At 42.0% G+C, this 26,218-nt stretch overlaps 1 protein-coding gene and 1 pseudogene across 8 annotated transcripts in view; one reads left to right on the top strand and one right to left on the bottom strand.

Annotated features, from left to right (window-relative positions):
• The window catches only part of LOC139554448 (sodium bicarbonate cotransporter 3-like), a 61,137-nt gene extending 47,287 nt beyond the window's left edge, over positions 1-13,850 (top strand). The window contains exons 14-27 of one of the 8 annotated variants that reach the window (XM_071367254.1): positions 1,448-1,581; positions 2,268-2,513; positions 2,712-2,817; positions 3,023-3,055; positions 3,314-3,427; positions 9,241-9,402; positions 9,645-9,770; positions 10,121-10,246; positions 10,483-10,551; positions 10,767-10,940; positions 11,157-11,294; positions 11,483-11,592; positions 12,322-12,432; positions 13,208-13,850. In XM_071367254.1, the coding sequence (XP_071223355.1) occupies positions 1,448-1,581; positions 2,268-2,513; positions 2,712-2,817; positions 3,023-3,055; positions 3,314-3,427; positions 9,241-9,402; positions 9,645-9,770; positions 10,121-10,246; positions 10,483-10,551; positions 10,767-10,940; positions 11,157-11,294; positions 11,483-11,592; positions 12,322-12,432; positions 13,208-13,292 (1,734 nt within the window). In that variant the 3' untranslated portion in view covers positions 13,293-13,850. Of the gene's footprint in view, positions 1-1,447; positions 1,582-2,267; positions 2,514-2,711; positions 2,818-2,893; positions 3,056-3,313; positions 3,428-3,897; positions 4,359-9,240; positions 9,403-9,644; positions 9,771-10,120; positions 10,247-10,482; positions 10,552-10,766; positions 10,941-11,156; positions 11,295-11,482; positions 11,593-11,778; positions 11,831-12,321; positions 12,433-13,207 lie in introns of those variants that run through there. The other 7 variants (XM_071367257.1, XM_071367253.1, XM_071367250.1 and 4 more) reach the window with 7 other exon arrangements.
• Positions 13,851-17,402: 3,552 nt separating this feature from the next.
• On the bottom strand, positions 17,403-26,212 carry LOC139554447 (protein C-mannosyl-transferase DPY19L1-like; annotated as a pseudogene).
• Positions 26,213-26,218: the final 6 nt, after the last annotated feature.

Raw genomic sequence — 26,218 nt, 5'->3', positions numbered from 1 at the left:
TCCTCGGCTTGCAAGCATCCCCCTATTTCCTCCAAACATAACTATGGTCATTATGGCCAAACAGTTCTATTTTTGTTTCATCAGACCAGAGGACATTTCTCCAAAAAGTACGATCTTTGTCCCCATGTGCAGTTGCAAACCGTAGTCTGTTTTTTTTGGGGCGGTTTTGGAGCAGTGGCTTCTTCCTTGCTGAGCGTGTCGATATAGGACTCGTTTTACTGTGGATATAGATACTTTTGTACCTGTTTCCTCCAGCATTTTCATACGGTCCTTTGCTGTTGTTCTGGTATTGATTTGCACTTTTCGCAACAAAGTACGTTCATCTCTAGGAGACAGAACACGTCTCTTTCCTGAGCGGTATGATGGCTGCGTGGTCCCATGGTGTTTATACTTGCGTACTATTGTTTGTACAGATGAACGTGGTACCTTCAGGCGTTTGGAAATTGCTCCCAAGGATGAACCAGACTTGTGGACGTCTACAATTTGTTTTCTGAGGTCTTGGCTGATTTCTTTTGATTTTCCCATGATGTCAAGTAAAGAGGCACTGAGTTTGAAGGTAGGCCTTGAAATACATCCACAGGTACACCTCCAATAGGCTAATTGACATAATGTGAGTCAATCAGAAGCTTCCTAAGCCATGACATAATTTTCTGGAATTTTCCGAGCTGTTTAAAGGCACAGTCAACTTAGTGTATGTTAACTTCTGACCCACTGGAATTGTGATACAGTGAAATAATCTTTCTGTAAACAATTGTTGGAAAAATGACTTGTGTCATGTACAAAGTAGATGTCCTAACAGACTTGCCAAAACTATAGTTTGTTAGTGATACATTTGTGGAGTGGTTGAAAAACAAGTTTTAATGACTCCAACTTAAGTGTATGTAAACTTCTGACTTCAACTGTATCTGCCAGTCACTTAGCTGCCTGGTGAAACAGGTTTACGACAAGGTCTTACCCTATTTGTTTATCACTAAAAGCATATAGGATGCATATCACTATGAGCAAATAGTAGGTGCTTAGATGCTGTCCCTCTTCCTCACTGCGAGCTACTCTATATACTGTCTCTGTGCTTTGATCCTGACAATGACTTACACACACACACCCTACAGTGACCCTAGATGTCTTTATTAGGAGGGAGACTGTTGGCATAGTGAGCGTCAGCGCGCCGGGGTGTGTGATGTGTCTAAGTAAACTGACCAGATGACGAGTGGCCGAGGGATATTACAATTGACAGGCCGACAGAGAAGCAGAGAAGTTTATCTAGGCAGTCTGATGCTAGGCGGTCTGAACTGGATTGTCAGTTTAAACATATGTATTATGTTATGTGGGGTGTTCTGTCCGCTTTGCCTCTTTTCCCCTTAGTCTCCCAGTCTCTCTGGTTCCTCTATGTATTTACCTCCTCGTCATCCTCCCCTTTTCCCTCCCTCTTTTCCTTCTCTTGCTACAGAGTGCCATAGAGTCTCTGTTTGGGGCGTCCCTCACAGGAGTGGCTTTCTCTCTGTTTGCGGGGCAGCCCCTCACTATCCTGGGCAGCACGGGGCCTGTCCTGGTTTTCGAGAAGATCCTCTTTAAGTTCTGCAAGTGAGTGCTACACCGATCCTGGTTACACTTATTCGCACTGTGGCCTTCTGGCGGTAGCAACCTGCAAGGACAAGTTCACTACTGCCATTTGGGGATTTCTCATTTGTTTCTCAGTAACTCCCTGAGTTTTATATACTGTACAGTAAGTTACAAGGCCTGGAGTTTTTTCTGGTCAAGTCACATGGTCAGGAAAACTTGGGGCCCTAACTAGTTATTAGAGAAGTTGGGACAGGCTCAAGGTCATTATTGATGAATCCTCAATCATTTCATAAGGCATAGTCCGAGTGATTGCGCCTCCCCTACAATTGTCATAATCTCTATGGTTTGAATTCACTGCTACCAGTACCTAATAAGATATGGATGTGAAAATACACTGAAAACATCCAAAATACATAATCTATACAGCTAAAATCTACAGTACAATGCCATGTAAAAAGAAGTTGACATTGAGGTTAAATAAAGTGTGCTTTCTCAATTTACCTAATTTTGCTAACCATTACTTTAGACAAAATCAAGACGTTAATATTTTTGTAATGTTTTTTTTTTAAATCTTAAATTTTGAATTTAAGCAAATTCTAAATTTGCCATTAATCACAAAATCCTGCTAGTTAACTGAAATACATTTTTAAATCGTTTGACAGCCCTAATATTGAGTCTTGATCTTATCTACCGTACTCTCCACCCAGGGACTACGGCCTGTCCTACCTGTCTCTGAGGACCAGCATCGGCCTGTGGACGGCCTTCCTCTGCCTAGTCCTGGTGGCCACAGACGCTAGCTCCCTGGTCTGTTACATCACCCGCTTCACAGAGGAGGCCTTCGCCGCTCTCATCTGCATCATCTTCATCTACGAGGCCCTGGAGAAGCTCTTCCAGCTGGGGGAACACTACCCCGTCAACATGCACAACGAGCTGGACAACCTCACCCTCTACTCGTGAGTCAGGGTCAGAGAGCCTAGGTTGAGGGCGAAAGACGCGAGAAGTGGGCACTGCCATTTTTCCCCTTTCTTCAGTTAATGTATCTTTTCTATTTGGATTTCCGTGTTTTAGATGTTACCACTGACTATAAAAGGGGAGCTTATGGTTTTGTGCTATTTAGGATGGGGAGTGTAAGATTTATTCTCTTGACTCAGGTGTCAGTGTTCTCCACCGGCCAACGCCTCCGCTCAGATCTTGCAGACGTGGAACCAGACCGGACACACACCAGACTCTATCTCCTGGAACAGCCTCAACGTATCGGTTAGTCAGAGGACACACACTGCAAAAACATCTGTTGAGCCTGTGTATTTCTCTGACCCTTTACACTCTTTGCCAGATGTGTAACCTGCTCCATGGAGAGTTTGCTGGTCCTGCCTGTGGTCACCACGGCCCCTACATCCCAGATGTCCTCTTCTGGTCCATCATCCTCTTTTTCACCACCTTCTTCCTCTCCTCTTTTCTCAAGGACATCAAGACCGAGCGATACTTCCCTACAAAGGTGAGTTATTCACTTGCGAGTGTGTGTGCGTCTGTGTGCGTTCATCTAAAATGTAAATGTGTGAACTCGTAAGTTTTATTGTGCTGCATCAACATTCACAATTAACTTCAAGGTCTTCACATTCTTCCCACACAATATGTTCCACATTTTGCTATTACTGTTAGCTACTGTGTAGGTGTTCCCACTGAGTGAATTTTAATGACTGTGTTTTTTACACATTACCATGATTATTTATTGTCGTTAATATGGGTTGTACAGGTGCGCTCCACCATCAGTGACTTTGCTGTGTTTCTGACCATTATGATCATGGTGCTGGTGGACTATCTAATGGGCATCCCCTCTCCTAAACTCAACGTACCCGACCGCTTTGAGGTAGGACCCCCTTGACTTATTCCACATTTTGTTGTTACGGCCTGAATTCAAAATGGATGAAGTCTTTTTTTTATATCTCATCCACCTACACACAATAACCCATAATGACAAAGTGAAAAAAAAAAATTTTCTGCAAATTTTTAAATTTGCAGACATTTTTCATTTACATAAGTATTCACACCCCTGAGTCAATACATATTAGAATCACCTTTGACAGCAATTACAGCTGTGAGTCTTTCTGGTTAAGTCTAAAAGAGCTTTGCACACCTGGATTGTACAACATTTGCCCATTATTCTTTTCAAAATTCTTTAACCTCTGTCAAATTGGTTGTTGATCATTGCTAGACAACTATTTTCAAGTCTTGCCATAGATCTTGAAGTAGATTTAAGTCAACTGTAACTCGGTCACTCAGGAACATTCACTGTATTCTTGGTAAGCAATCTAGTGTAGATTTGGCCTTGTGTTTTAGGTTATTGTCCTGCTGAAAGGTGAATTCATCTCCCAGTGTCCGGTGGAATGAAGACTGAACCAGGTTTTCCTCAAGGATTTTGCCTGTGCTTAGCTCTATTTCATAATTTTTTTATCCTGAAAAACTCCCCAGTCCTTAACAATTATGAGCATATCAATAATATGATTCTGACACCACTATGCTTTAAAGTTGTGAGAGTGGTATTCAGTAATATGTTTGGGGCAAATCCAACACAACACTTTCTATTCAGGACAAAAAGACAATTGCTTTGCCACATGTTTTGCAGTACTACTTTAGTGCCTTGTTGCAAACAAGATGCATCTTTTGGAATATTTTGTTCTGTACAGGCTTCCTTATTTTCACTTTGTCAATTAGTTTAGTATTATGAACTACAATGTTGTTGATCCAGCCTCAGTTTTCTCTTATCACAGCCATTAAACTCTGTAACTGTTTAAAGTCACCATTGGCCTCATGGTGAAATCCCTGAGTGGTTTCCTTCCGCACCAGCAACTGAGTTAGGAAGGATGCCTAACTTTTTTGGTTACTACATGATTCCATATGTGTTATTTCATAGTTTGGATGTCTTCACTATTATTCTACAATGTAGAAAATATAAAAAATAAAGAAAAACGCTGGAATGAGTAGGTGTGTCCAAACTTTTGATTGGTAGTGTATATACACTACATGGCCACTGTGTGTGTGTCCACAATCAGCTCCTTCGTTTTGATGACATTGAGGGAGAGGTTATTTTCCTGGCACCACTACGCCAGGGCCCTCAGCTTATCCCTGTTAGCTGTCTCGTCGTTGTTGGTAATCAGGCCTACTACTGTTGTGTCATCTGCAAACTTGATGATTGAGTTGGAGGTGTGCTTTCCACACAGTCATGGGTGAACAGGGAGTACAGGAGCACGCACCCTTGTGGGGCCCCAGTGTTGAGAATCAGCATAGTACAGGTGTTGTTGCCTACCTTCACCACCTGGGGGAAGCCGTCAGGAAGTCCAGGACCCAGTTGCACAGGGTGGGGTACAGACCCAGGGCTTAAGGATGAACTTGGAGGGTACTATGGTGTTTAAGGCTGAGCTGTAGTCAATGAGCAGCATTCTTACATAGGTTTTCCTCTTGTCCAGATGGGATAGAGCAGTGTGCAGTGCCAATGGCGATTGCATCATCTGTGGATTTTTTGCTGCGGTATCTAGGGTGTCTGGTAATGTGAAGGTGAATTGATCCTTAAGTTCTCTGGGATATGTGGGACGCTAACGTACCACTTGGCCAAAAGCCAGAAAAAAATGCAGCGCGCCAAATTCAATATATTACTATAAAAATCAATCTTTCATGAAATCACATATGAAAGACACCAAATGAAAGCTACACATGTTGTGAATCCAGCCAACATGTCTGATTTCAAAAAGGATTTATGGCGAAAGCACACCAAACGATTATGTTAGCTCAGTACATAGCCACAGAAAAACACAGCCATTTTCCTAGCCAAAGATAGGAGTCACAAAAAGCAGAAATAGAGATCAAATGAATCACTAACCTTTGATGATCTTCATCAGATGACACTCATAGGACATCATGTTACACAATACATGTATGTTTTGTTTGATAATGTGCATATTTATATCCAAAAATCTTAGTTTACATTGGCGCCATGTTCAGAAATACCTCAAATATCCGGAAAAATTGCAGAGAGCCACATCTAATAACAGGAATACTCATCATACACTTTGATGAAAGATACATGTTTTACATAGAATTAAAGATACACTTGTTCTTAATGCAACCGCTGTGTCAGATTTCAAAAAAACTTTACGGAAAAAGCACACCATGCAATAATCTGAGACGGCGCTCAGATATAATGGAAAGCAAGATGATATCGTTTGGAATGCCCGTGACCAGGAACTGGCATTCTGCGAGACCAATGACTGAAACACCTCCCATCTGGCTCAACATCACAGTAGAGGCTTCATTCCACGTTCTACAGACTGTTGACATCTAGTGGAAGGCGCAGGAAGTGCAAACAGATCCATATCTTAAAGTGCTTGCCTACGGAGCTGTGAGGGGAACGGCACCTCAGTACCTCCAGGCTCTGATCAGGCCCTACACCCAAACAAGGGCACTGCGTTCATCCACCTCTGGCCTGCTCGCCTCCCTACCACCGAGGAAGTACAGTTCCCGCTCAGCCCAGTCAAAACTGTTCGCTGCTCTGGCCCCCCAATGGTGGAACAAACTCCCTCACGACGCCAGGACAGCGGAGTCAATCACCACCTTCCGGAGACACCTGAAACCCCACCTCTTTAAGGAATACCTAGGATAGGATAAAGTAATCCTTCTCACTCCCCCCCCCCTTAAAAGATTTAGATGCACTATTGTAAAGTGGCCGTTCCACTGGATGTCATAAGGTGAATGCACCAATTTGTAAGTCGCTCTGGATAAGAGCGTCTGCTAAATGACTTAAATGTAAATGTAAATGTTAAAGGGAATTGAATAGGTGATGAATTGAACATCGACCAGCCTCAGAATTGTCACTTCCTGTTTGGATTTTTTCTCAGGTTTGTGCCTGCCATATGAGTTCTGTTATACTCACAGACATCATTCAAACAGTTTTATAAACTTCAGAGTGTTTTATATCCAATAGTAATAATAATATGCATATATTAGCATCTGGGACAGAGTAGGAGGCAGTTCACTATGGGCACGCTATTCATCCAAAAGTGAAAATGCTGCCCCCTATCACAAAGACGTTAACTAGCCTCTCAAGCACTTCATGCTGACAGAAGTGAGTGCTACAGGGCGATAGTATTTACTTTCAGTTACCTTCGCTTTTTTGGGTACAGGAACAATCTTGAATCAAGTGGGGACAGCAGGATAGGGAGAGATTGAACATGCCGTAAACACTCCAGCCAGCTGGTCTGCGCGTGCTATGAGGACGCGGCTAGGGATGCCGTCTGGCCCGGCAGCCTTGCAAGAGTTAACACGCTTAACCTCTCTAGTGTACGTGAGACAGTAGCGTCCCACCTCTTCAAAAGCCAGTGAAACTGCAGGGCGCCAAATTCAAAACAACGGAAATCCCATAATTAAAATTCCTCAAACATACATGTATTTTACACCATTTTAAAGATACACTTGTTGTAAATCCAGCCACAGTGTCCGATTTCAAAAAGGCTTTACGACGAAAGCAAACCAAACGATTATGTTAGGTGAGTGCCTATTCACAGAATAACACAGCCATTTTTCCAGCCAAAGAGAGGATTCACAAAAAGCAGAAATATAGATAAAATGAATCACTAACCTTTGATGATCTTCATCAGATGACACTCATAGGATTTCATGTTACACAATACATGTATGTTTTGTTCGGTAGAGTTCATATTTATATCCAAAATTCTGAGTTTACATTGACGCCTTACGTTCAGAAGTTCCAAAACATCCTTTGATTTTGCAGAGAGCCACATCAATTTACAGGAATACTCATAATAAACATTGCTAAAAGATACAACTGTTATGCATGGAATTTTAGATGCACTTCTCCTTAATGCAACCGCTGTGTCAGATTTCAAAAAAGCTTTACGAAAAAAGCAACCCATGCAATAATCTGAGTCGGCGCTCAGAGCCCAATCAAGACACAAATATAGCCGCCATATTATGCAGTCAACAGAAGTCAGAAGTAACATTCTAAACATTCACTTACCTTTGATGATATTCATCAGAATGCACTCCCAGGAATCCCAGTTCCACAATAAATGTTTGTTTTGATCGATAATGTCCATCAATTATGTCCAAATTCCTCCTTGTTGTTCTATCGTTCAGTATACTTTCCAAACTCACGACGCGCGGGCAGGTCCAGCGGAAAGTACGGACGAAAAGTGAAAAATGTTATATTACAGTCCGTAAAAATATGACAAACGAAGTATTGAATCAATCTTTAGGATGTTTTTAACATAATTCTTCAATAATGTTCCAACCGGAGTATTCCATTGTCTTCAGAAGTGGAATGGAACAGAGCTCGCTCTCACGTGAACGCGCATGGTCAGGGCATGTTCAGGTCATGATAGACCTGACTCATTCCTCTCTCCTTCGGCTCCACTTCACAGTAGAGGCATCAGACAAGGTTCTAACGACTGTTGACATCTAGTGGAAGCCTTAGGAAGTGCAACATTACCAATATCCCACTGTATTTTCAATAGGAGCTGAGTTGAAAATCGACCAACCTCAGATTTCCCACTTCCTGGTTGGAATTTCTCTCAGGTTTTTGCCTGCCATATGAGTTATGTCATACTCACAGACATCATTCAAACAGTTAAAAAAAACTTCAGAGTGTTTTCCATCCAAATCTACTAATAATATGCATATTCTAGCTTTTATGGCTTTGTAGCAGGCCGTTTACTCTGGGCATGCTTTTCATCCGGACGTGAAAATACTGCCCGCTACCCCAAAGAAGTTAAATGTTTTACTCACGTCGGCCACAAAGAACGAGAGCTCACAGTCCTCAGGAGCGGCCCGTGTCAGCGGCACTGTGTTATCCTCAAAGCGGGTAAAGAAGGTGTTTAGCTTGTCCGGAAGCAAAACATCGGTGTCCGCGACATGGTTGGTTTTCCCTTCATAATTCGTGAATGTCTGGTGTCCATAACACATCGTCTCGTGCCTGAGCCGTTGAATTGCGACTCCACTTTGTCTCTGTACTGACGTTTTGCCTGTTTGATTGCCTTACAGAGGGCATAACTGGACTGTTTGTATTGGATCATATTCCCAGTCTCCTTGCCGTGGTTAAATGCAGTGGTTTTCGCTTTCAGTTTTGTGCGAATGCTGCCACCTATCCACGATTTTTGGTTTGTATAGGTTTTAATCGTCACAGTGGGAACAACATCCCCAATACACTTCCTGATGAACTCTGTCATCGTGCCAGTGTAAACTTCAATGTTATTCTCATATGCACATACAAAACCACACACAATCAGAACCACACACACACCACAACCGCTGCTGGACTTCTTTTTAATATTGCACAAAACAATGCTCTCCATATCCCGCTTCCCTGGCACACGTGTAAATATCCTAATGCAAATTTGTTTGAGTGATTCCGGTGTGTTTATACTTCTGCGAAAATGTTATTCTATTTGTGTGCCGTTGAGCTTCTATTCTATTAATTTCTGTTTATTACTTTATTTTTCTATTATTGTTATTGCATTGTCCAGAGTTGAACCTGCAAGCATTTCATTGTACTGTGTTCCTGTGCATATGACCAATATACTTGAACTTACAAGCTCTTGCTAGCGAACACTATACCCTGACTGCAAGCCAGTAGCTTCAGTTTAAAAGCTAACTCTATGCTCTGGTCTACAGCCTACCTCCAAGCATCGCGGCTGGCTGATCTCCCCGCTGGGCACCAACCCCTGGTGGACCCTGCTGGTGGCGGCGCTGCCCGCTCTGCTCTGCACCATCCTCATCTTCATGGACCAGCAGATCACTGCCGTCATCATCAACCGCAAGGAGCACAAGCTCAAAGTGAGCAAGCACTGGTTTATGGCATAGACTTCCGTAGTCTACAGACTCCATTTCCACTGTCAAGGTGGAATAGAAACATGTTTACAAAGATGTTGTTCTGTCACCCTGTTCTGCCCATTATATTATCATTCACTGTGTTGAATGTAGCAAGTGTTTTCAATTCGGTGGTCCAGCTATACTAAAATGGCTTTTTATCCTCTTCTTTTCCCCCTTGGTTTTTCCCCTTCTTCTCCGTCATGTAGAAAGGCTGTGGCTACCATCTGGACCTGCTGGTGGTGGCGGTAATGCTGGGTGTTTGCTCCATCATGGGCCTGCCCTGGTTCGTAGCCGCCACCGTGCTCTCCATCTCCCACGTCAACAGCCTCAAGGTTGGCAGCCTGCTGCGGTCTTTGTTTTAGTCTTTGTTTATGTCAGTGGTGTCAAACTCAATTCCTGGAGGGCATAGTGTCTGTGGTTTTTTTTTCTCCTCCCTTGTACTTGATTGATCAATTCAGGTCGTCGATTAGTTAGGAACTCCCTGGTTGTCTAGGTTTTAACCGGACACAAATGGAAATAACAAATAAATAAATAATACTCGGCCCTACAGGAATTTACTACGGAATTAAGTTTGACAACTCTGGTCTAAGTGAGTTATGGATTTGTTATTTGTGTTAAGTCTGTAAAAAAATGTGTTTCTCTGAGTATAATAAATATTAATCTAATGTAATCAAATCTAAAGGTGGAGTCGGGCTGCTCGGCCCCAGGAGAACAGCCCAAGTTCCTGGGCATCAGAGAGCAGAGAGTCACCGGCTTCATGATCTTTGTCCTCATGGGCTGCTCTGTCTTCATGACCTCCGCACTCAAGGTGACAGCTCTTTGGGTTTCAGAAAAATGTATATTAATAATCCATCTTTACTTTTATAGGACAATGGGAGCTGGACACCAATGCCATGACAGCCAATGTGAATGATAAGCAGTTTGACTGTTATACAGTATATTCACCTTACAGTTGAAATGTTGACATGTCATTTTTAAAGGCAATTTAAATCCCATGTATTATTTATTATATACTGTATGTTCAACTTCTCCCCCACCCTCCAGTTCATTCCTATGCCAGTGCTATACGGGGTCTTCCTCTACATGGGAGTCTCTTCACTCAAAGGCATTCAAGTGAGATTATATTCAATGATATGATTGATTGAAGATATGATCAGCGTTTTTTTTCTCTTTAAAAGTAAAGCAATGCCTTGTCTGTAATGATGAGCTTACTCCTTTGTAATTACACTCTCTTTTATCAAGAAAAACATCATCACATTTAAACTTAGAGCGTGTTTCATGACTAAAATATGAAATGAACAATAAACGGGTCTCTCTCTCTCTCTTAGTTCTTTGACCGTATCAAGTTGTTTGGTATGCCAGCCAAGCACCAGCCTGACCTGATCTACCTGCGCTACGTTCCCCTGTGGAAGGTCCATGTATTCACCCTGGTGCAGCTCACCTGCCTCATACTGCTGTGGGTCATCAAGGCCTCCGCAGCCGCCGTCGTATTCCCAATGATGGTAATACCCATAGAGAGAAATGTGCTATAGTAATACTACTATCATTCCATCTCTCTATAGTAATATCACTCTCCACATCTACAAACTGGAGAAACGTGATATCGTGTCTACCAACAAGGGTGTTTGTAAACATGAAAATATCGAAAACCTTCTGTATGAGTCTGTGGTCCTTTTGCTCCCTCTCTCTCCCTTAAAATATCCTATTTTCGCTTAAAGGTGCTGGCCCTCGTCTTCATTCGGAAGCTTCTCGACTTTTTCTTTACCAAGAGGGAGCTCAGCTATCTGGACGACTTGATGCCCGAGAGCAAGAAGAAGAAAGAGGATGACAAGAAGAAGAAGGAGAGGGAGAAACGGGTAACACACAATAATACTTTTAAAGCCATTAGTTCCCAGACAACGTTCACTGTCGAGCACGCTAACATGACCTGTCCCCACAGAAATCAAGTGACTAGAACGGGCAAAGGGGCTCAGACCATGGCAATTTACCTGCACCCTCATGGGTACACTCAGTTGTAATTCTCCGCTTGTCCCCTTGGTCCCAGGAGGCCCAGGCTTTATTGCTCATAGAAGAACAGGTGGGCGTGAATGCTGTGAAGGTCCATTATGACGGTGGGAACCTGCTCAAGATCCCAGTCAAAACTCTCTCAGGGAGGTGAGTGCTGCCCACCATTCAACCAGAGTACATTACACTGGATAGCTAAATGTTGGACATGCTTTGTCTTTGTATTATATGATTTTGTTATACTTTTCAAATTTTTCCTCCATCTCTACATTCTTGGTATTGCATGTAAATGTAACATTGCTGATGTTAGTTCTGTAACGTGTTTATCTTGAACAGATCGTACAGAATAATCGCTCAAACCCTCCCAATGGATGAAGAGGCGGTAGGGGTGGGTGTCTGATATATCCAGCCCACGTGCTGAGTTTTAACCCTACTCAGTAATTTACAGTAACATCAATGAGCGCATGGCCAAAATCGTAACTTGGCTATTTACTATACCTGTAGATGATGCCTTTTTATTGAAAACACATTCCTAGCGTGTTGCGTTTGTGTTTTGGGCGGGATTGTTATGATACATAATGCTACATAGTATCATGGCCAGGTAAAAAGGCTCTAAAACCATGTGAATACTAATGACTAATGTACACATTGATTACGTAGAGAACTCACCACAGACAATCATTGTCCAAGAGTAACAATTGGCAACAGAGAAATTGTTACACATAAGCCTGTACATATTTTTAGTGCAAGATACAATGACAGAGAACTGGTGCCAAGTAGTCCTGTGTGCACTTCAATCTTTTGTTTGATTACCTTATCCATATGCATGCATCTCTATCTCCCTTCCCCGTGTTCTGTCCTGTTCCTCGCTGCATGTAGCTCATGTGACCTCGGCAATGTTAATATCTCTGAGGAAATGGCCAAAAGCGGGGCATGCAAAGCAGTGGCGATGAGCGCCGACTTCGGCCCATCTATGAAGCGTAGCCAAAGGTAGCTATGCTGAAAATGACTCCCCTTTAGCTGAACCCCCCCCCACCTTCTAAAAATGGAGGAGCTTTTTTCCAGGCACACCTCAGGTCTACTGAAATCTCACAAAGACAAGATCACATTGATAACTCACCCCTTATGGATCAAATAATTATATTATATTCTGTGACTAGCCCATTAATGAATAGGTATGACAAGAACAATGCATCCATTCTTATGTAATTAAAGTATTAAGTCATTGCTTTTGCTGTGCCATAACTTGTGTAATGTTCAGTTGCTTGTATGTTGTGACATCTACATTTTGTGTGGATGTTTGCAGAAAACGAGACTCGATTTTGTTTTCCTGAATATTGTATTTGCCTACAGATGCAGTCATATATTACAACATATATGAATGTATCTTGTAATATATTATATTACATTACAGCATATAAAAGCAACGCATTCAAGAGTCTTTGCCCTGAGGTTCTGACGTCCTGAGGATCTAACACGATGCTGACACATTTTGTCTTTTTACCCCAATTATAATGGTTAAGAACAGCATACTTTAACACATGAGCCCGCCATCTTCACGTTTAGAGTGTTAACAACTGTCTATACTTAGAGCATGGAATGAGCTTTGAGTTTCATTTTAGCATCTCTGTCTGACATTCTTTCAGACAGCATTGCACTTAAATCAGCAACACATTTCCTGCTCATCCTTTACCCATTGATATTCTGGCCCAGCATAGCGCTGATGCTTCTCTTCCCATCCATCTCCCTCCCTTGTCTCTGGCAGCCAGGAGAAGGTGGCCTGTGTTAGAGTCAATATGGACACCACTGAGGCAGGAGGGCAGAGTTCAGCCTTGGAGACGGCCTTGTGATTGAGGAGACCCTTGTACTACCACCCCCTAACCCCACAGAGGGCCACTCTGGTACAGTGAGCAAGGTGAGAGAGTGAGCTAAGCCTGGAGCAGAGAAGTCAGACTGGTCTCTGGAGAAGCCCCTTTTGTGCGTCTCCTCGGTCAACAGTTGAGCTCCAGTTACCTCCAGTGGTCCAGTGTAGCTCTGGGGATCCTGAGGCCCCCTCAGCACACAGAGGACTGACTTCCTTGCAGTGGCGAGCACATTGCTGTGAACCAATCATTTCCCACCCATTGCCACAGCTGCCAAAAGATGGGGCCACCACTGCCACACTGATGCGGAATCTTCTTCGATTGTCATGTATTCGTGAATTTACTTAATTTTAAAAGGTATATTTTCTCATCAAAATTTTAAGCGATATTTTGTAAAAAAATAAATAAGATTCACATCCTGACACATTCTGGTCTCAAATAATATACACTGCTCAAAAAAATAAAGGGAACACTTAAACAACACAATGTAACTCCAAGTCAATCACACTTCTGTGAAATCAAACTGTCCACTTAGGAAGCAACACTGATTGACAATAAATTTCACATGCTGTTGTGCAAATGGAATAGACAAAAGGTGGAAATTATAGGCAATTAGCAAGACACCCCCAATAAAGGAGTGATTCTGCAGGTGGTGACCACAGACCACTTCTCAGTTCCTATGCTTCCTGGCTGATGTTTTGGTCACTTTTGAATGCTGGCGGTGCTCTCACTCTAGTGGTAGCATGAAACGGAGTCTACAACCCACACAAGTGGCTCAGGTAGTGCAGCTCATCCAGGATGGCACATCAATGCGAGCTGTGGCAAGAAGGTTTGCTGTGTCTGTCAGCGTAGTGTCCAGAGCATGGAGGCGCTACCAGGAGACAGGCCAGTACATCAGGAGACGCGGAGGAGGCCGTAGGAGGGCAACAACCCAGCAGCAGGACCGCTACCTCCGCCTTTGAGCAGGAGGAGCACTGCCAGAGCCCTGCAAAATGACCTCCAGCAGGCCACAAATGTGCATGTGTCAGCATATGGTCTCACAAGGGCTCTGAGGATCTCATCTCGGTACCTAATGGCAGTCAGGCTACGTCTGGCGAGCACATGGAGGGCTGTGCGGCCCCACAAAGAAATGCCACCCCACACCATGACTGACCCACCGCCAAACCGGTCATGCTGGAGGATGTTGCAGGCAGCAGAACGTTCTCCACGGCGTCTCCAGACTCTGTCACGTCTGTCACATGTGCTCAGTGTGAACCTGCTTTCATCTGTGAAGAGCACAGGGCGCCAGTGGCAAATTTGCCAATCCTGGTGTTCTCTGGCAAATGCCAAACGTCCTGCACGGTGTTGGGCTGTAAGCACAACCCCCACCTGTGGACGTCGGGCCCTCATACCACCCTCATGGAGTCTGTTTCTGACCGTTTGAGCAGACACATGCACATTTGTGGCCTGCTGGAGGTCATTTTGCAGGGCTCTGGCAGTGCTCCTCCTGCCCTCCTGCCAAAGGCGGAGGTAGCGGTCCTGCTGCTGGGTTGTTGCCCTCCTACGGCCTCCTCCGCGTCTCCTGATGTACTGGCCTGTCTCCTGGTAGCGCCTCCATGCTCTGGACACTACGCTGACAGACACAGCAAACCTTCTTGCCACAGCTCGCATTGATGTGCCATCCTGGATGAGCTGCACTACCTGAGCCACTTGTGTGGGTTGTAGACTCCGTTTCATGCTACCACTAGAGTGAGAGCACCGCCAGCATTCAAAAGTGACCAAAACATCAGCCAGGAAGCATAGGAACTGAGAAGTGGTCTGTGGTCACCACCTGCAGAATCACTCCTTTATTGGGGGTGTCTTGCTAATTGCCTATAATTTCCACCTTTTGTCTATTCCATTTGCACAACAGCATGTGAAATTTATTGTCAATCAGTGTTGCTTCCTAAGTGGACAGTTTGATTTCACAGAAGTGTGATTGACTTGGAGTTACATTGTGTTGTTTAAGTGTTCCCTTTATTTTTTTGAGCAGTGTATATTTACTTTACAAAATGTACTATACACAAACCAGCTACACCAGCTCCAGAAGCACATCACTCAAGCAATGATTCAGGTTGTTATTTCTGTGATTTCAACAGTGCAAACTGGTTACATCATGACTAGACACTGGTAATCTAAACTGTTGCAAACCAAAAGAAGAATGTAGACATTCAGGCGCCTATACCCCATAATCTTTCTTGGTTGTGAAACATTGACAGAAAGGTTGGAGTGGCAACATCTTTTTACTGCCCCTGTACTGTATCCGTACTGTATACTCTGCAAGTTGCATTCTCAGTATTGATATCGCTGCTCAGATGACGTTGTTCAGCAATTTTTTTGTTTGTCACTGTTGTGCTGTTTTAGTGGAATTGTGTGCTTTTTATGTTTTAATGGACAATTAAAAAAAATAAATACTAATTAAGGAAGTGATGATATGAATATTACAATAAGCACTTTAGATTTGTTTGCCAGTAGGAATTAGTGCACAGGCCTGAATTGAGTTAAAAACATTGAATCTGAAGATCCACAGAACTGTTGCTGAAATGTCTAGAAAAAGTAACGACTCTGGAATCTACATGATTTCTGATTGTGGAAAGTGCTTTACTCTCATTTGTCTCACTACTCATACCGTTTTTCAATAGCCTATTTGTCTATTGTTGGGACAATTCTTTTTGATAAACAGGGGAGAAAAAAAATCAAAATGACTGTGCCGTTCAGTTTTCTTCTAATAGCAATGGACGTTATTCTGTGCAGTAAAACTGTATTGTACAACTTATGCTGCACATGTTTTAATACTTGTCACATGTAAAAAAAAATAAGTTCAGTACTACAGACATTTCCAAAAATGAACCGTAAAATGTATTGCAATTATATATTTCTAATTTGCTTAGCACACATGCTCCTGATTTAGCAATAATAGACGAGTGTTGAGTACAATGCAATGTGTGGAGTGATGGTTCTATTGAGCTGTCTAGGGGGAGTTTGTCAAACCCCATCCACTTTGTGTGTCTGCTCTATTGACTATATTAGTGTGTAGCTGATTATACAGACAATAGCTTATGTGCCTTGTGAATGCTCTTTGTGTATTTTAGTCATACTGTAATCAAACCTTTCAGGTAGTACACACACACACACACACACACACACACACACACACACACACAAACACACAGCAGTAGTGATCTGAATGTTTTTGTTAAAATCATATCCTCTTCAACCAAACCGGCAAACTGAACTGATTAATAAGTTACAAATATTAACTCATTAGTACTTCAGTGTACCCATTTTCTGTCAAGATATGTACTGTATGTTTATGTCACAGATGTAGTGTTTGTTCACAAATAGGAAGAACTGTAATGTACTGTAATCAAATAGATTTTTGTTTTATGCAATATTACCGAATTATTGCAACTTTAATATCACTGGTGAAAATGACAGAAGCCTGGTACATTTCTCCAAACAAAATAATAATTTGAATAATTTTAGTTTGAACAGAATTCAGATAAAATGTTGGCTATTTCAAGTCATTACAAATATTGTCTTGGTGATCCTATATGTGCGAAGTAGGTACCACAATTCAATGTAGAACACAAATGGTATTGCAGTGCAATGGATACGATGTGTATCATATGATCTGTACCTGGTGTTCTTTAGGATAATATGCCATTTAGCAGACGCTTTTACCCAAAGCAACTTAGTCATGCGGGCATACATTTTACGTATGGGTGGTCCAGGGAATTCAACCTACTACCCTAGCGTTACAAGCACCATGCTCTACCAACTGAGCTACAAAATACCACTTTAGGACCATATATTACACCGACCTCACTACTGCTGTCAGTCAAGCACAGAAAATCCTCCTGTCATGTTGTTGAATACCATAACATCATTTTTTTTTACTTTGCTGATGGAAAGCAATAAAAAGTGTGTAAAATGTCTTATTTCTCTCTCCATATTTAACCCAGGCGCAAAGCACACCATCAGCACGTGAAAGTACACAGTGCACAATACGCAGAGCTTTTTAAGGTGTTCAAGAGATAAAGGCGTTGTCCTGTAGAGATAAAAAAAAAAGACAGACTATTGAAATTGAACATGTTTAATCAAAATGATGTCCCTATATTAAAAGTCATATTTGGCAGCTTTGGGGATTTTCAGCACCTTGTAGACTTTATTCTGGAACATTGTGGTGAAGTGAGGTCGGGGTCGATGGACAGGAGGGTACATAGCGGCAACTTTCCTCTGTTCTCCTGATCTTTCACTTCCCAGATCTCAGGCATGCTGCAGCCTGGCCTGTCAAGTATAGCACATTTAGATGGGAATCAGAGATTGAGAGAACATAGTACTACAGGGCTTTGTTCATTAGGTACCAAAAGGAAGAAAACAGACTAAAACGGGGAAGGAAAGTGGCCAATAAGAAACTTGTTTTTATTTTCTATGTTTTGCTATGGAAATGCATTTATTATACCACCATGTTTACCTGGAGTGTCAGTTACCCTGTCCTCCAGGATGAAGTAGTCTGCCTGCAGCTGCATCAGATTGCTCTTCACCTCCTTGGATGGTTTACAGCTGTACATGGTGTCCACCAACTTGGTTCTTTCCCTGTGGGAATATGTTAGACGTAACTTACTGACAAACACAATGGGTGGTGCCTCATCAGATATTGTTGCAAAGTATAACCCATAGGGGAATTGTAGCAGTCTTACCTCTGCCAAGTGTCCTCATAGTGGGGATGATTCACGATGGCTCTACCAGTGGACAGTTTCACACTCGCCATGGTTGGCATGGAGCCAGCAAACACAGCATCTTGGAACACACACAAATACAATTTAATTTCCCTTTTTGCAGCCCATTCCTTGTATCCCTCAATACATTTTTTTGCATTACAATAATTACACTAATTCAGATTTATCCTAGATAGTAATGCATCTACAGAGCCTAGCAGCAACTGAACTAGCTCAGCCTACTACTGTATGCCCACTAATCTCATGCCCCTGAAGAGCACACACTAGGAATAAGTCGTAACGTGACATGACTCACCGGGCATGGTGTTGGCATTGATCCACTCCAGGAGTTGCTCCTGAGGCAGGTTGCTGAAGTCTCCTACGATTCCTCGCTGGCTCTGGAAGTTGGCCACATCTTGGATGGACAGGATGCCAAACACAGTGATGTGGCGCTTGAAGTGCTCCCCTATCCAGCCAAACAACTGCGGAGCATTGGAGAACATATATACCGGCAGATCAATGAAGACCCAACGTAGATCATTTATCAGGCAGTCTTTATTATAAATCCATTCACAAGGACATTTGATTTGGGGGATGTTTTTCATTTATTAAAAAGTTATTAACCCTAATGCTGACTATGGTGGAGTACTAATAAGAGATTCATTTGTTTCATTGCACTAGCCATCTGTCCGCTCTTTACGCTAGATCAGCATGGCTTCTATAGCTGGTATGATGGAGGTCAATTAAGGAAAATGGAAAGTGAACCATGTGATTTCTATTGTCTCTCCATGTCTGTCTGTTTGTCTCTGTCAGTGTCTGTCTACAGACGTCTCACCTGTCTAGAGCAGATCAGGGAGGCCATGAGGCACATCAGCGGGGCCAGGAAGAGTTTGATTCTCATGACCAAGATCGCCAGCACGGCAAAGGCCACCAGCTGCAGACTATGGTACACCATCTGACACACGCACGCACACACGGGCAGGGAAGCACAGTGGAAGTTATGAGCGCTGTAATGATTCATGAGTCATTGTGCCTTCAAGGAAAACAGCCGCTAATATGGGCTGTGATGTTGGTTTGAAAGTGAAAATAAGTAGCTAAGTTGGCTTACCTCCCCATTAGCAAACTGTGCCATCCTAAAATATGATATAAAATGTTTGCATGAGGAAGCTATCAGAGGTCTGTAGGTGGCGCTAGTGTCCAGTGAATATAATACTTAATGCTACTTGTTGGATTGGGAAAATGCTTACTGCTCAGTGTCAATATCGACGTCTTCTTTAGAGTCAACTCTTTCGCGCCTAAGAGATCTCCAGACTTCTTTAATTGCCTTCAAAGGAATTATTTAAAATACTACAATATACACTCAAATTGACTTAAATGAGCTGCAATGTCAAAATCGAGAATAATGTGTCTCACCTTTCCAGAAATGATGGCTACAATAACTATGTTTACCAGGAGTATCAATGTCTTAACGTATCCCAACAAAGTCTGGAAACAGAATACAGTATAAGAAAAACATAGACATTTTTTCATTTTTTTTATCAACCAAATAGTAGTGTCAAAAGTAAACCTACCTCCAGCTCCATAAAGTCGAACTCTGCAGCACAGGTGTACATCAACGTGTGGAAATCCTTGTAGTTGGTCAACTTGGATCTGATCAAGTTGCCAATGTGAGCCTGTGGGAAATATAGAGAAACACACGGTGAGGTTAAAGTTATACAGACATTCACACCTTCATATGGAAACATTTGAAACAGGAATTGACATTAAATGAGTAGACTCCATCAGTGAGAGAAAGGAAGGAGGAATACATAGTGGGGAACAAAGAACATTTGACTTCATGGGTCACTCATAGCCCACATTAGGATCATGCTGAACATACTTTCATCTAAGAACTTACATCATTGGACGCTCCGAGGATGAACGACATGAAGAATTTGAGAAGCACAGTGGAGGTAAACCAGGCAATATCTTGGACAAACTGAAGATTTAGAGAGGAAAAAGTTAACACTCAAAACCTGTTATGTTGCACTGTACCACTAAATAATGCTGTGTAATTGCATGTTACGTTTGGGGGTATAGAGTGGAGACCCTTGGGATGGTATAATAGCATGGGAATTCAATATATTTCTCTTAAAGTCATGGAAAAATGGCAAATTGAGGAACGTAGTTTCACCAATTAACCCCAGCATGTAACTAAATAACTAACATTATTATACAGAAAAATTATTCAAATAGGATTTCATACAATTGTGACGATTCCAAGTTTGCAGACTCTTGTTATATCGTCTCTCAGTGCGATAAAGGCCTGGAAAACACCACCATACAGGAATGAGGAGTGACAGAATGACACTTGTGTATTCAGGCATTACAATCTATTTCCCAGTCAACTCACCCAACCAGCAACCAGGGAAGAAATGTAGAAAGATGTCAAAAGTTCCAAATTCCCAAACAGCATGACAAAGCAGATGGCAAATGAAGCCTGAAAGGAGAAATACATAACTTTTGTTCAGCAAATCAAAATACAGTGATCCATCATCATAGCATAATTGATGAACATTGTTCATGTTGGAACTGTTCTATCACCAATGTCACAACCATAGCAGATACTAGTATGTTTCTAAGCCTTAAACCTGTGACGATTATTTCTAAATATCAATTCAGTAGTAATACTTACCAGATGCACAACAAGTAGTGATTTCATCTTGGAAGTGGAGAGATAGCCCATAAAATAACAGGCAAACGGGCATGCAATCTGAAGAGGCAGACAACATAGGCATTTCAATTCATTGTCACGGTTATTGTACAGCTAAGGAGCTTCAGTACATAAACATAATCTTTTAAGATGACTGGTACATCCACAGGAATGTTACCAGGCTATTTTTCAGGCATGCATTTTTACCTCAGTGTGTGGATTTATTTACCTGAGTTAGCAAAACAAACTGGGCAAATGGCCAAGGAAGAAGGAACAAAACATTGCAAGCACCAAGAGCTACTAGGGATCTTCTTTCAAGGTTGGAACGCCTACAAAATCGTACAAAGACAACAGTATTATTTGCATTTATACATTTTCAGTGACATACACTGGGTGTACAAAACATTAGGAACAACGGCTCTTTCCATGACATGACTGACCAGGTGAACTCAGGTGAAAGCTATGATCCCTTATTGATGTCACTTGTTAAATCCACTTCAAAGCAGTGTAGATGAAGGGGAGGAGACCGGTTAAAGAAGGATTTTTAAGCTTTGAGAATCTAGACATGGATTGTGTATGTGTGCCATTCAGAGGGTGAATGGGCAAGACAAAATATTTAAGTGCCTTTGAACAGGGTATGGTAGTAGGTGCCGGGCACACCGGTTTGAGTGTGTCAAGAACTGCAACCATGCTGGGTTTTTCACACCCAACAGTTTCCTGTGTTTTATCAAGAATGGTCCACCACCCAAAGGACATCCAGCCAACTTGACATAACTGTGGATTGGAGTCAACATGGTCCAGCATCCCTGTGGAACGCTTCCGACACCATGTAGAGTCCATGCCCCGATGAATTGAGGCTGTTCTGAGGGCAAAAAAGGGTGCAGCTCAATATTAGGATGGTGTTCCTAATGTTTTGTACACTAATATATACATTTATCTCAGTTATAAAACACAGATAGGACTTTGAAAAGAGTGGCGAAACCCAAGATGATGGTAAATGGTTTAGATCAAAGGCATGTGAACTGAATATACCTGAGAATGCGTGTTAACAGCAGCATCTGCAGGACAAAGAAGGGATAGGAGAAGCTCACCCTCGGCGGTGGAGTCCACATGACCCGAGTGCTCTGGAATACATAGCATGAGTTAAGATAGCATTCACCACTAGCCAACCGACATGATGATCTAAGTTTACATACACTGTATGAAACAATCAAATGACAATCATCTCAAACAAAACATTAATTGTACAGTGAGGAAACTTTAATATGGATTGCACTATGAGTACACAGCTCCAAACTGCAAAACTCTCACCTCTCCATGGTTGAAGAGACACAGGACAGTGACGATCCCTCCAAGACGACTGCCACTGGAAAGAACCCCCCCCCCCCCCCCCCCAAAAAAAAAAAACATCAGATTGTCTCCTAGAGTGGCAAGGGGCACCAAAACAGCATGGATACCCAAGACGATGGTTTTATGGAATACCATAGTGATAAACTAGCCTGGGTACCAGTGTTTGTGCCATCATGCAAATCCTTGTCATGGCTTACATGACAGCATGGAGTACGCAACAAAACAAACATCTGGGACCAGGTTAGTGAAAAACCAACAACAGTTTAAGAAGTCATTACCTTAGGTAAGTCCCGTAGAGGAAGAACAGGCTCATCATTACCCCATTAAGCAGGAAGACACAGGAGACATAGAAGTAGGCTGCATCCCCCATGCCTAAAAGTGGGAGAAAATGATATTCACAGTGTCAATTTACTGTGCCTCCCAGTTCTGACAGTGACACACGATGTTACTACAAGACCCTATTTACAATGCATAGTAGGGTTGGGCGGTATCCAGATTTTCAAACCGCCATACTGTTTCTGTGCATTACCGGTGTACTATACAGTATTATCGGAAGTGCACACAAGGGGTGCTATAAGTGTTAAATAACAATTTAGTCAACAGGGATCTTGATCCAGGAGGGGATTTCATGTCTCTAGTCTGGGTACCAGTCTTTTTAGCTAACATTCTACTCCTTGCTAGGGATGGGGATGATCGATTCCTTGACTACTTGCCCGTCGACTCCCGGTGTCGACTCCCATTTCTGGGTGTCAAGTTTCGATTCCGCTAAGAATCGACTCCCCGGCTCCAGAGATTGAGTATTTTTACAATGGAGGAACTAGTTGCTGTCGTCTACTTCGAGAACAAACTCTTGCACCTTTCACAGCAAAGAAAGACAGAGCTAGCGATATAGCGGTATAAATCAATAACTAATTCACTGTTTGTCACAGAAACAAACTAGGTATGATTTATTCTATACATGTCTAGCATACTTTTACAACCTTTGTTTTGAGGAAAAATTCCAGTTTTGATTTGATAGAGGGCATGTAGTCTATCAAATTTTTATTTCTATCAAATCAAAACTGGAATCTTTCCTCAAAACAAAGGCTTGATTTATACAGTTTTAAATGGCATTTGATAGATTTGATGTATTTCTATCGAGTCAAAACTGGAATTTTTCCTCAAAACAAAGGTTGTAAAAGTACGCTAGACATTTATAGAATAAATAATTTTTATGTTTCTGTGGCAATCAATTAATTATTTATAGATTTTTACAATTTTAAAATGGCTTTTGGTGAATGTCTGTTGAATGTGTGAATATAAAACCAACCTTACCTTGGTCGCAGACAGACTGTCGGACCATGCACATAGCGAGATACAGATTACCATAATATAGCCTATGTCTTGTATAGCAATGCCTCGTAAATTCACCAAAAGTATATTAAAGTATATATTAGGCTATCAATGACTATGGCTAAGCTATTCTTCATAGTGCTAGTGAATTGAAATTGATCTCCAAATGCATCAGTTTAATTAAGTGCAATAAAACGTATTGTGCCTATAGTTTATTTAATGAAACCCGTCAGTCCTCTAGAACGCAAATGTAGCCTTACTAGTAGGCTACATTTGCACATCCGTTTCAGCGTGTTTTTTCCCCGGAGTCGAGCAAGAGTCGACTCCAACCACAGGAGACAGAATCGCGCAAAAGTTGACTACTTTTCGACTTCAGCCACAGGAGTCAGAGTCGGAGTCGTGCATGACTACTCCTTGCTACTCCATATCATTGCCAAAGAGGCAATCTCAACGTTCAATATGCAGCTGGATTGATGGTGCAGTTGCTCATTGGTTGTTGGAAATATTTTCCATGACAACACGAATTAGAATTATTACAAAGTCAAAAACAAACACTTAGCTGTTAGCTAGGCAAGTTGTTGTATTTTGAGGCTTAGCAAAGAGGTTTTGTGGTTAGAATTGCAGTATGTATTTAGTTTGAGAATTTAGAGGTGAGCTAGCAACTTTTGACAGACTGGTTTCCTCTGGACAAACAAAAAACCCAACATGTTCTGTGGAGAACAAAAGTGAGAGTTCCAATATTTTGATTGTCTTTGTGATTAGAAGATAGCTGTGAGGGTTATCGAATCAGGATCAACTCCTCTGTTCTCCTCGAGCTCATTAATGATGTAATGTTCATATTTGACGATGGCAGAAAGGCCAGTCTCTTTTCAAATGACAAGGAGTGGAATGTTAGCTAAAGAGACTGTACTCAGCTAGAATGTCTCTGCTGTAACCACGAAGCTAGCCAATTAGCTAGCAAGTTAGCAAAACAAATGCAAAGCTGGAGCCCTGAGCTGGATATAATTTATTTGACACATCCTAGATTCCTTAAAGTTAGGTGGGGTAGCCCCCAACCCCAAAATCATACGTCGGTATTTCGAAATATACCGTTTATACCATATACCGGTGTATCGCCCAAGCCTAACACAGTTATTTTCTAGGAGTAGTTGTACCTTCACAGCTCTCTACTGGATTCAGTCCATCTGCTCTGTTGACATTCCAACATGCCTTGGTGGGGATTCCAAAGAAGTCCATGGTGCCAGTGTAAATCCTGAACAGGCTGCCAAGGAAAACCTATCAACAGAGAGGGGATCACTGGAATAAACACTCTGTAACGAAGAAACAGAAGAACAATACAATGTTTTTGAGATCCACTGCACTGCCCAATGAAATGATCGCCATTGTTTCTCTTTTGCATTTGTTTGGTGAAATAAATAAATGTCTGCACTTACATATTTATAAAGTGCAAAAATCTTGCTTGCAAAATAATGACATAGTTCCAGCTCCTATAGTACCTCTGGGTACAGATTGAACCTCTTCAGAGCATTGATAACAAGAGGATACTCAGAGAACCTGTCGTTCATGATCAGGTGGAGCCCATGCAAAAAGGATGGCACATTGATGAAGATCTTGAAATAGGAATGATACAGACCCTGCAAAATAAAACCAACATGTGAGTGAACTGGATGCTGAAATTGCAGATGAGTCTATTTTTGTAACAATGTGTCCATTTCTTCAATAACACAGGATGTCAAATCTAAAGCCCCCTTGGGATGGCAGATGTGTGAAGCAGTGAGGGACAGGAGGGATATTTTACAATTGGCCCATCTCAACATTCCTCTTACCATTTCAGTGCGGAAAGCCATTTCTTTTTTTCAATTGAAGATAGGTGTGAAAAGTGTTTGTCATTTTCAAAGAGGTTTGTTAGATGAGCCCTAAACAAAGTTTTAGACATCACATCAGCAAGGGGGAGTGTCTGTCTGTCAGACTGAATGACTTGACTGAATGAAGTATAGGCCTAATCCTTTAGACTAATTACATCCACATTTCTACATCTGGCCAGCATTGGTAGGTTATAACAACATACAGTACCTGGATAGTGAACTTACCCATGTAGAAGTCCAGCCAAGACAGCTGTCAAAAATTCGCACACAGGTTTGTCATCAAAAAATGAATGCTCAGTCATAGGCTGATGAATAACGTTAACTATTACGTTCATTAATATATGAGGCAACAATTGAAACTTACCAATAATGACTGTGATTCCAATGTTCATAAAATATCGCACAGTTATGCTTACTTTATCTTGAATAAAAGCAGTCAGACCCGTCAGAAACGCCATCTTTGGTTTGCAAAACGCAGAAAGAAACACATTTTCGTGCTTGTCGTTTGTTGACATGAAGGGCAAATGCAACGCGTTTACCTTTTCCATCATTTGGGATGCCTTTGGTTGAGTTGAACAATTCCTCAGCCTCACTTTCAGGGCAAAATTGGGACTGGTCGCCTGACTGGCGAGTCTTCATAGCCATGTTTTCAGACTTCGAGTCCCAGAATGCCTCAAAAGATGACATAAGTGGTAGGAAACTCGTTTCAGTATTTTCAATTGTTATTTTCTTTGTCAAAGTTAAAGAAAATGAGCTAACGTTAGTTTGCTAAATAGCATTTTCTGGCCACTCAAGTTCAAAGGACTCACCGCAATTTAACTAGTAACCATGGAAACCCAGGATCAGCATTCTTCTAAAACGGTTTTGCTGCGCAGTCATTTTATTAAAGCGTATTAAAAACATTAGCTAATATTCATGTCTTGGTTGAAAGGGTCG

Source organism: Salvelinus alpinus, chromosome 26, assembly GCF_045679555.1.
Source record: "Salvelinus alpinus chromosome 26, SLU_Salpinus.1, whole genome shotgun sequence".
Lineage (NCBI taxonomy): Eukaryota > Metazoa > Chordata > Actinopteri > Salmoniformes > Salmonidae > Salvelinus > Salvelinus alpinus.
Note: the sequence above shows the minus strand (reverse complement) of the source record. Positions and strands in the feature narration are given on the sequence as shown.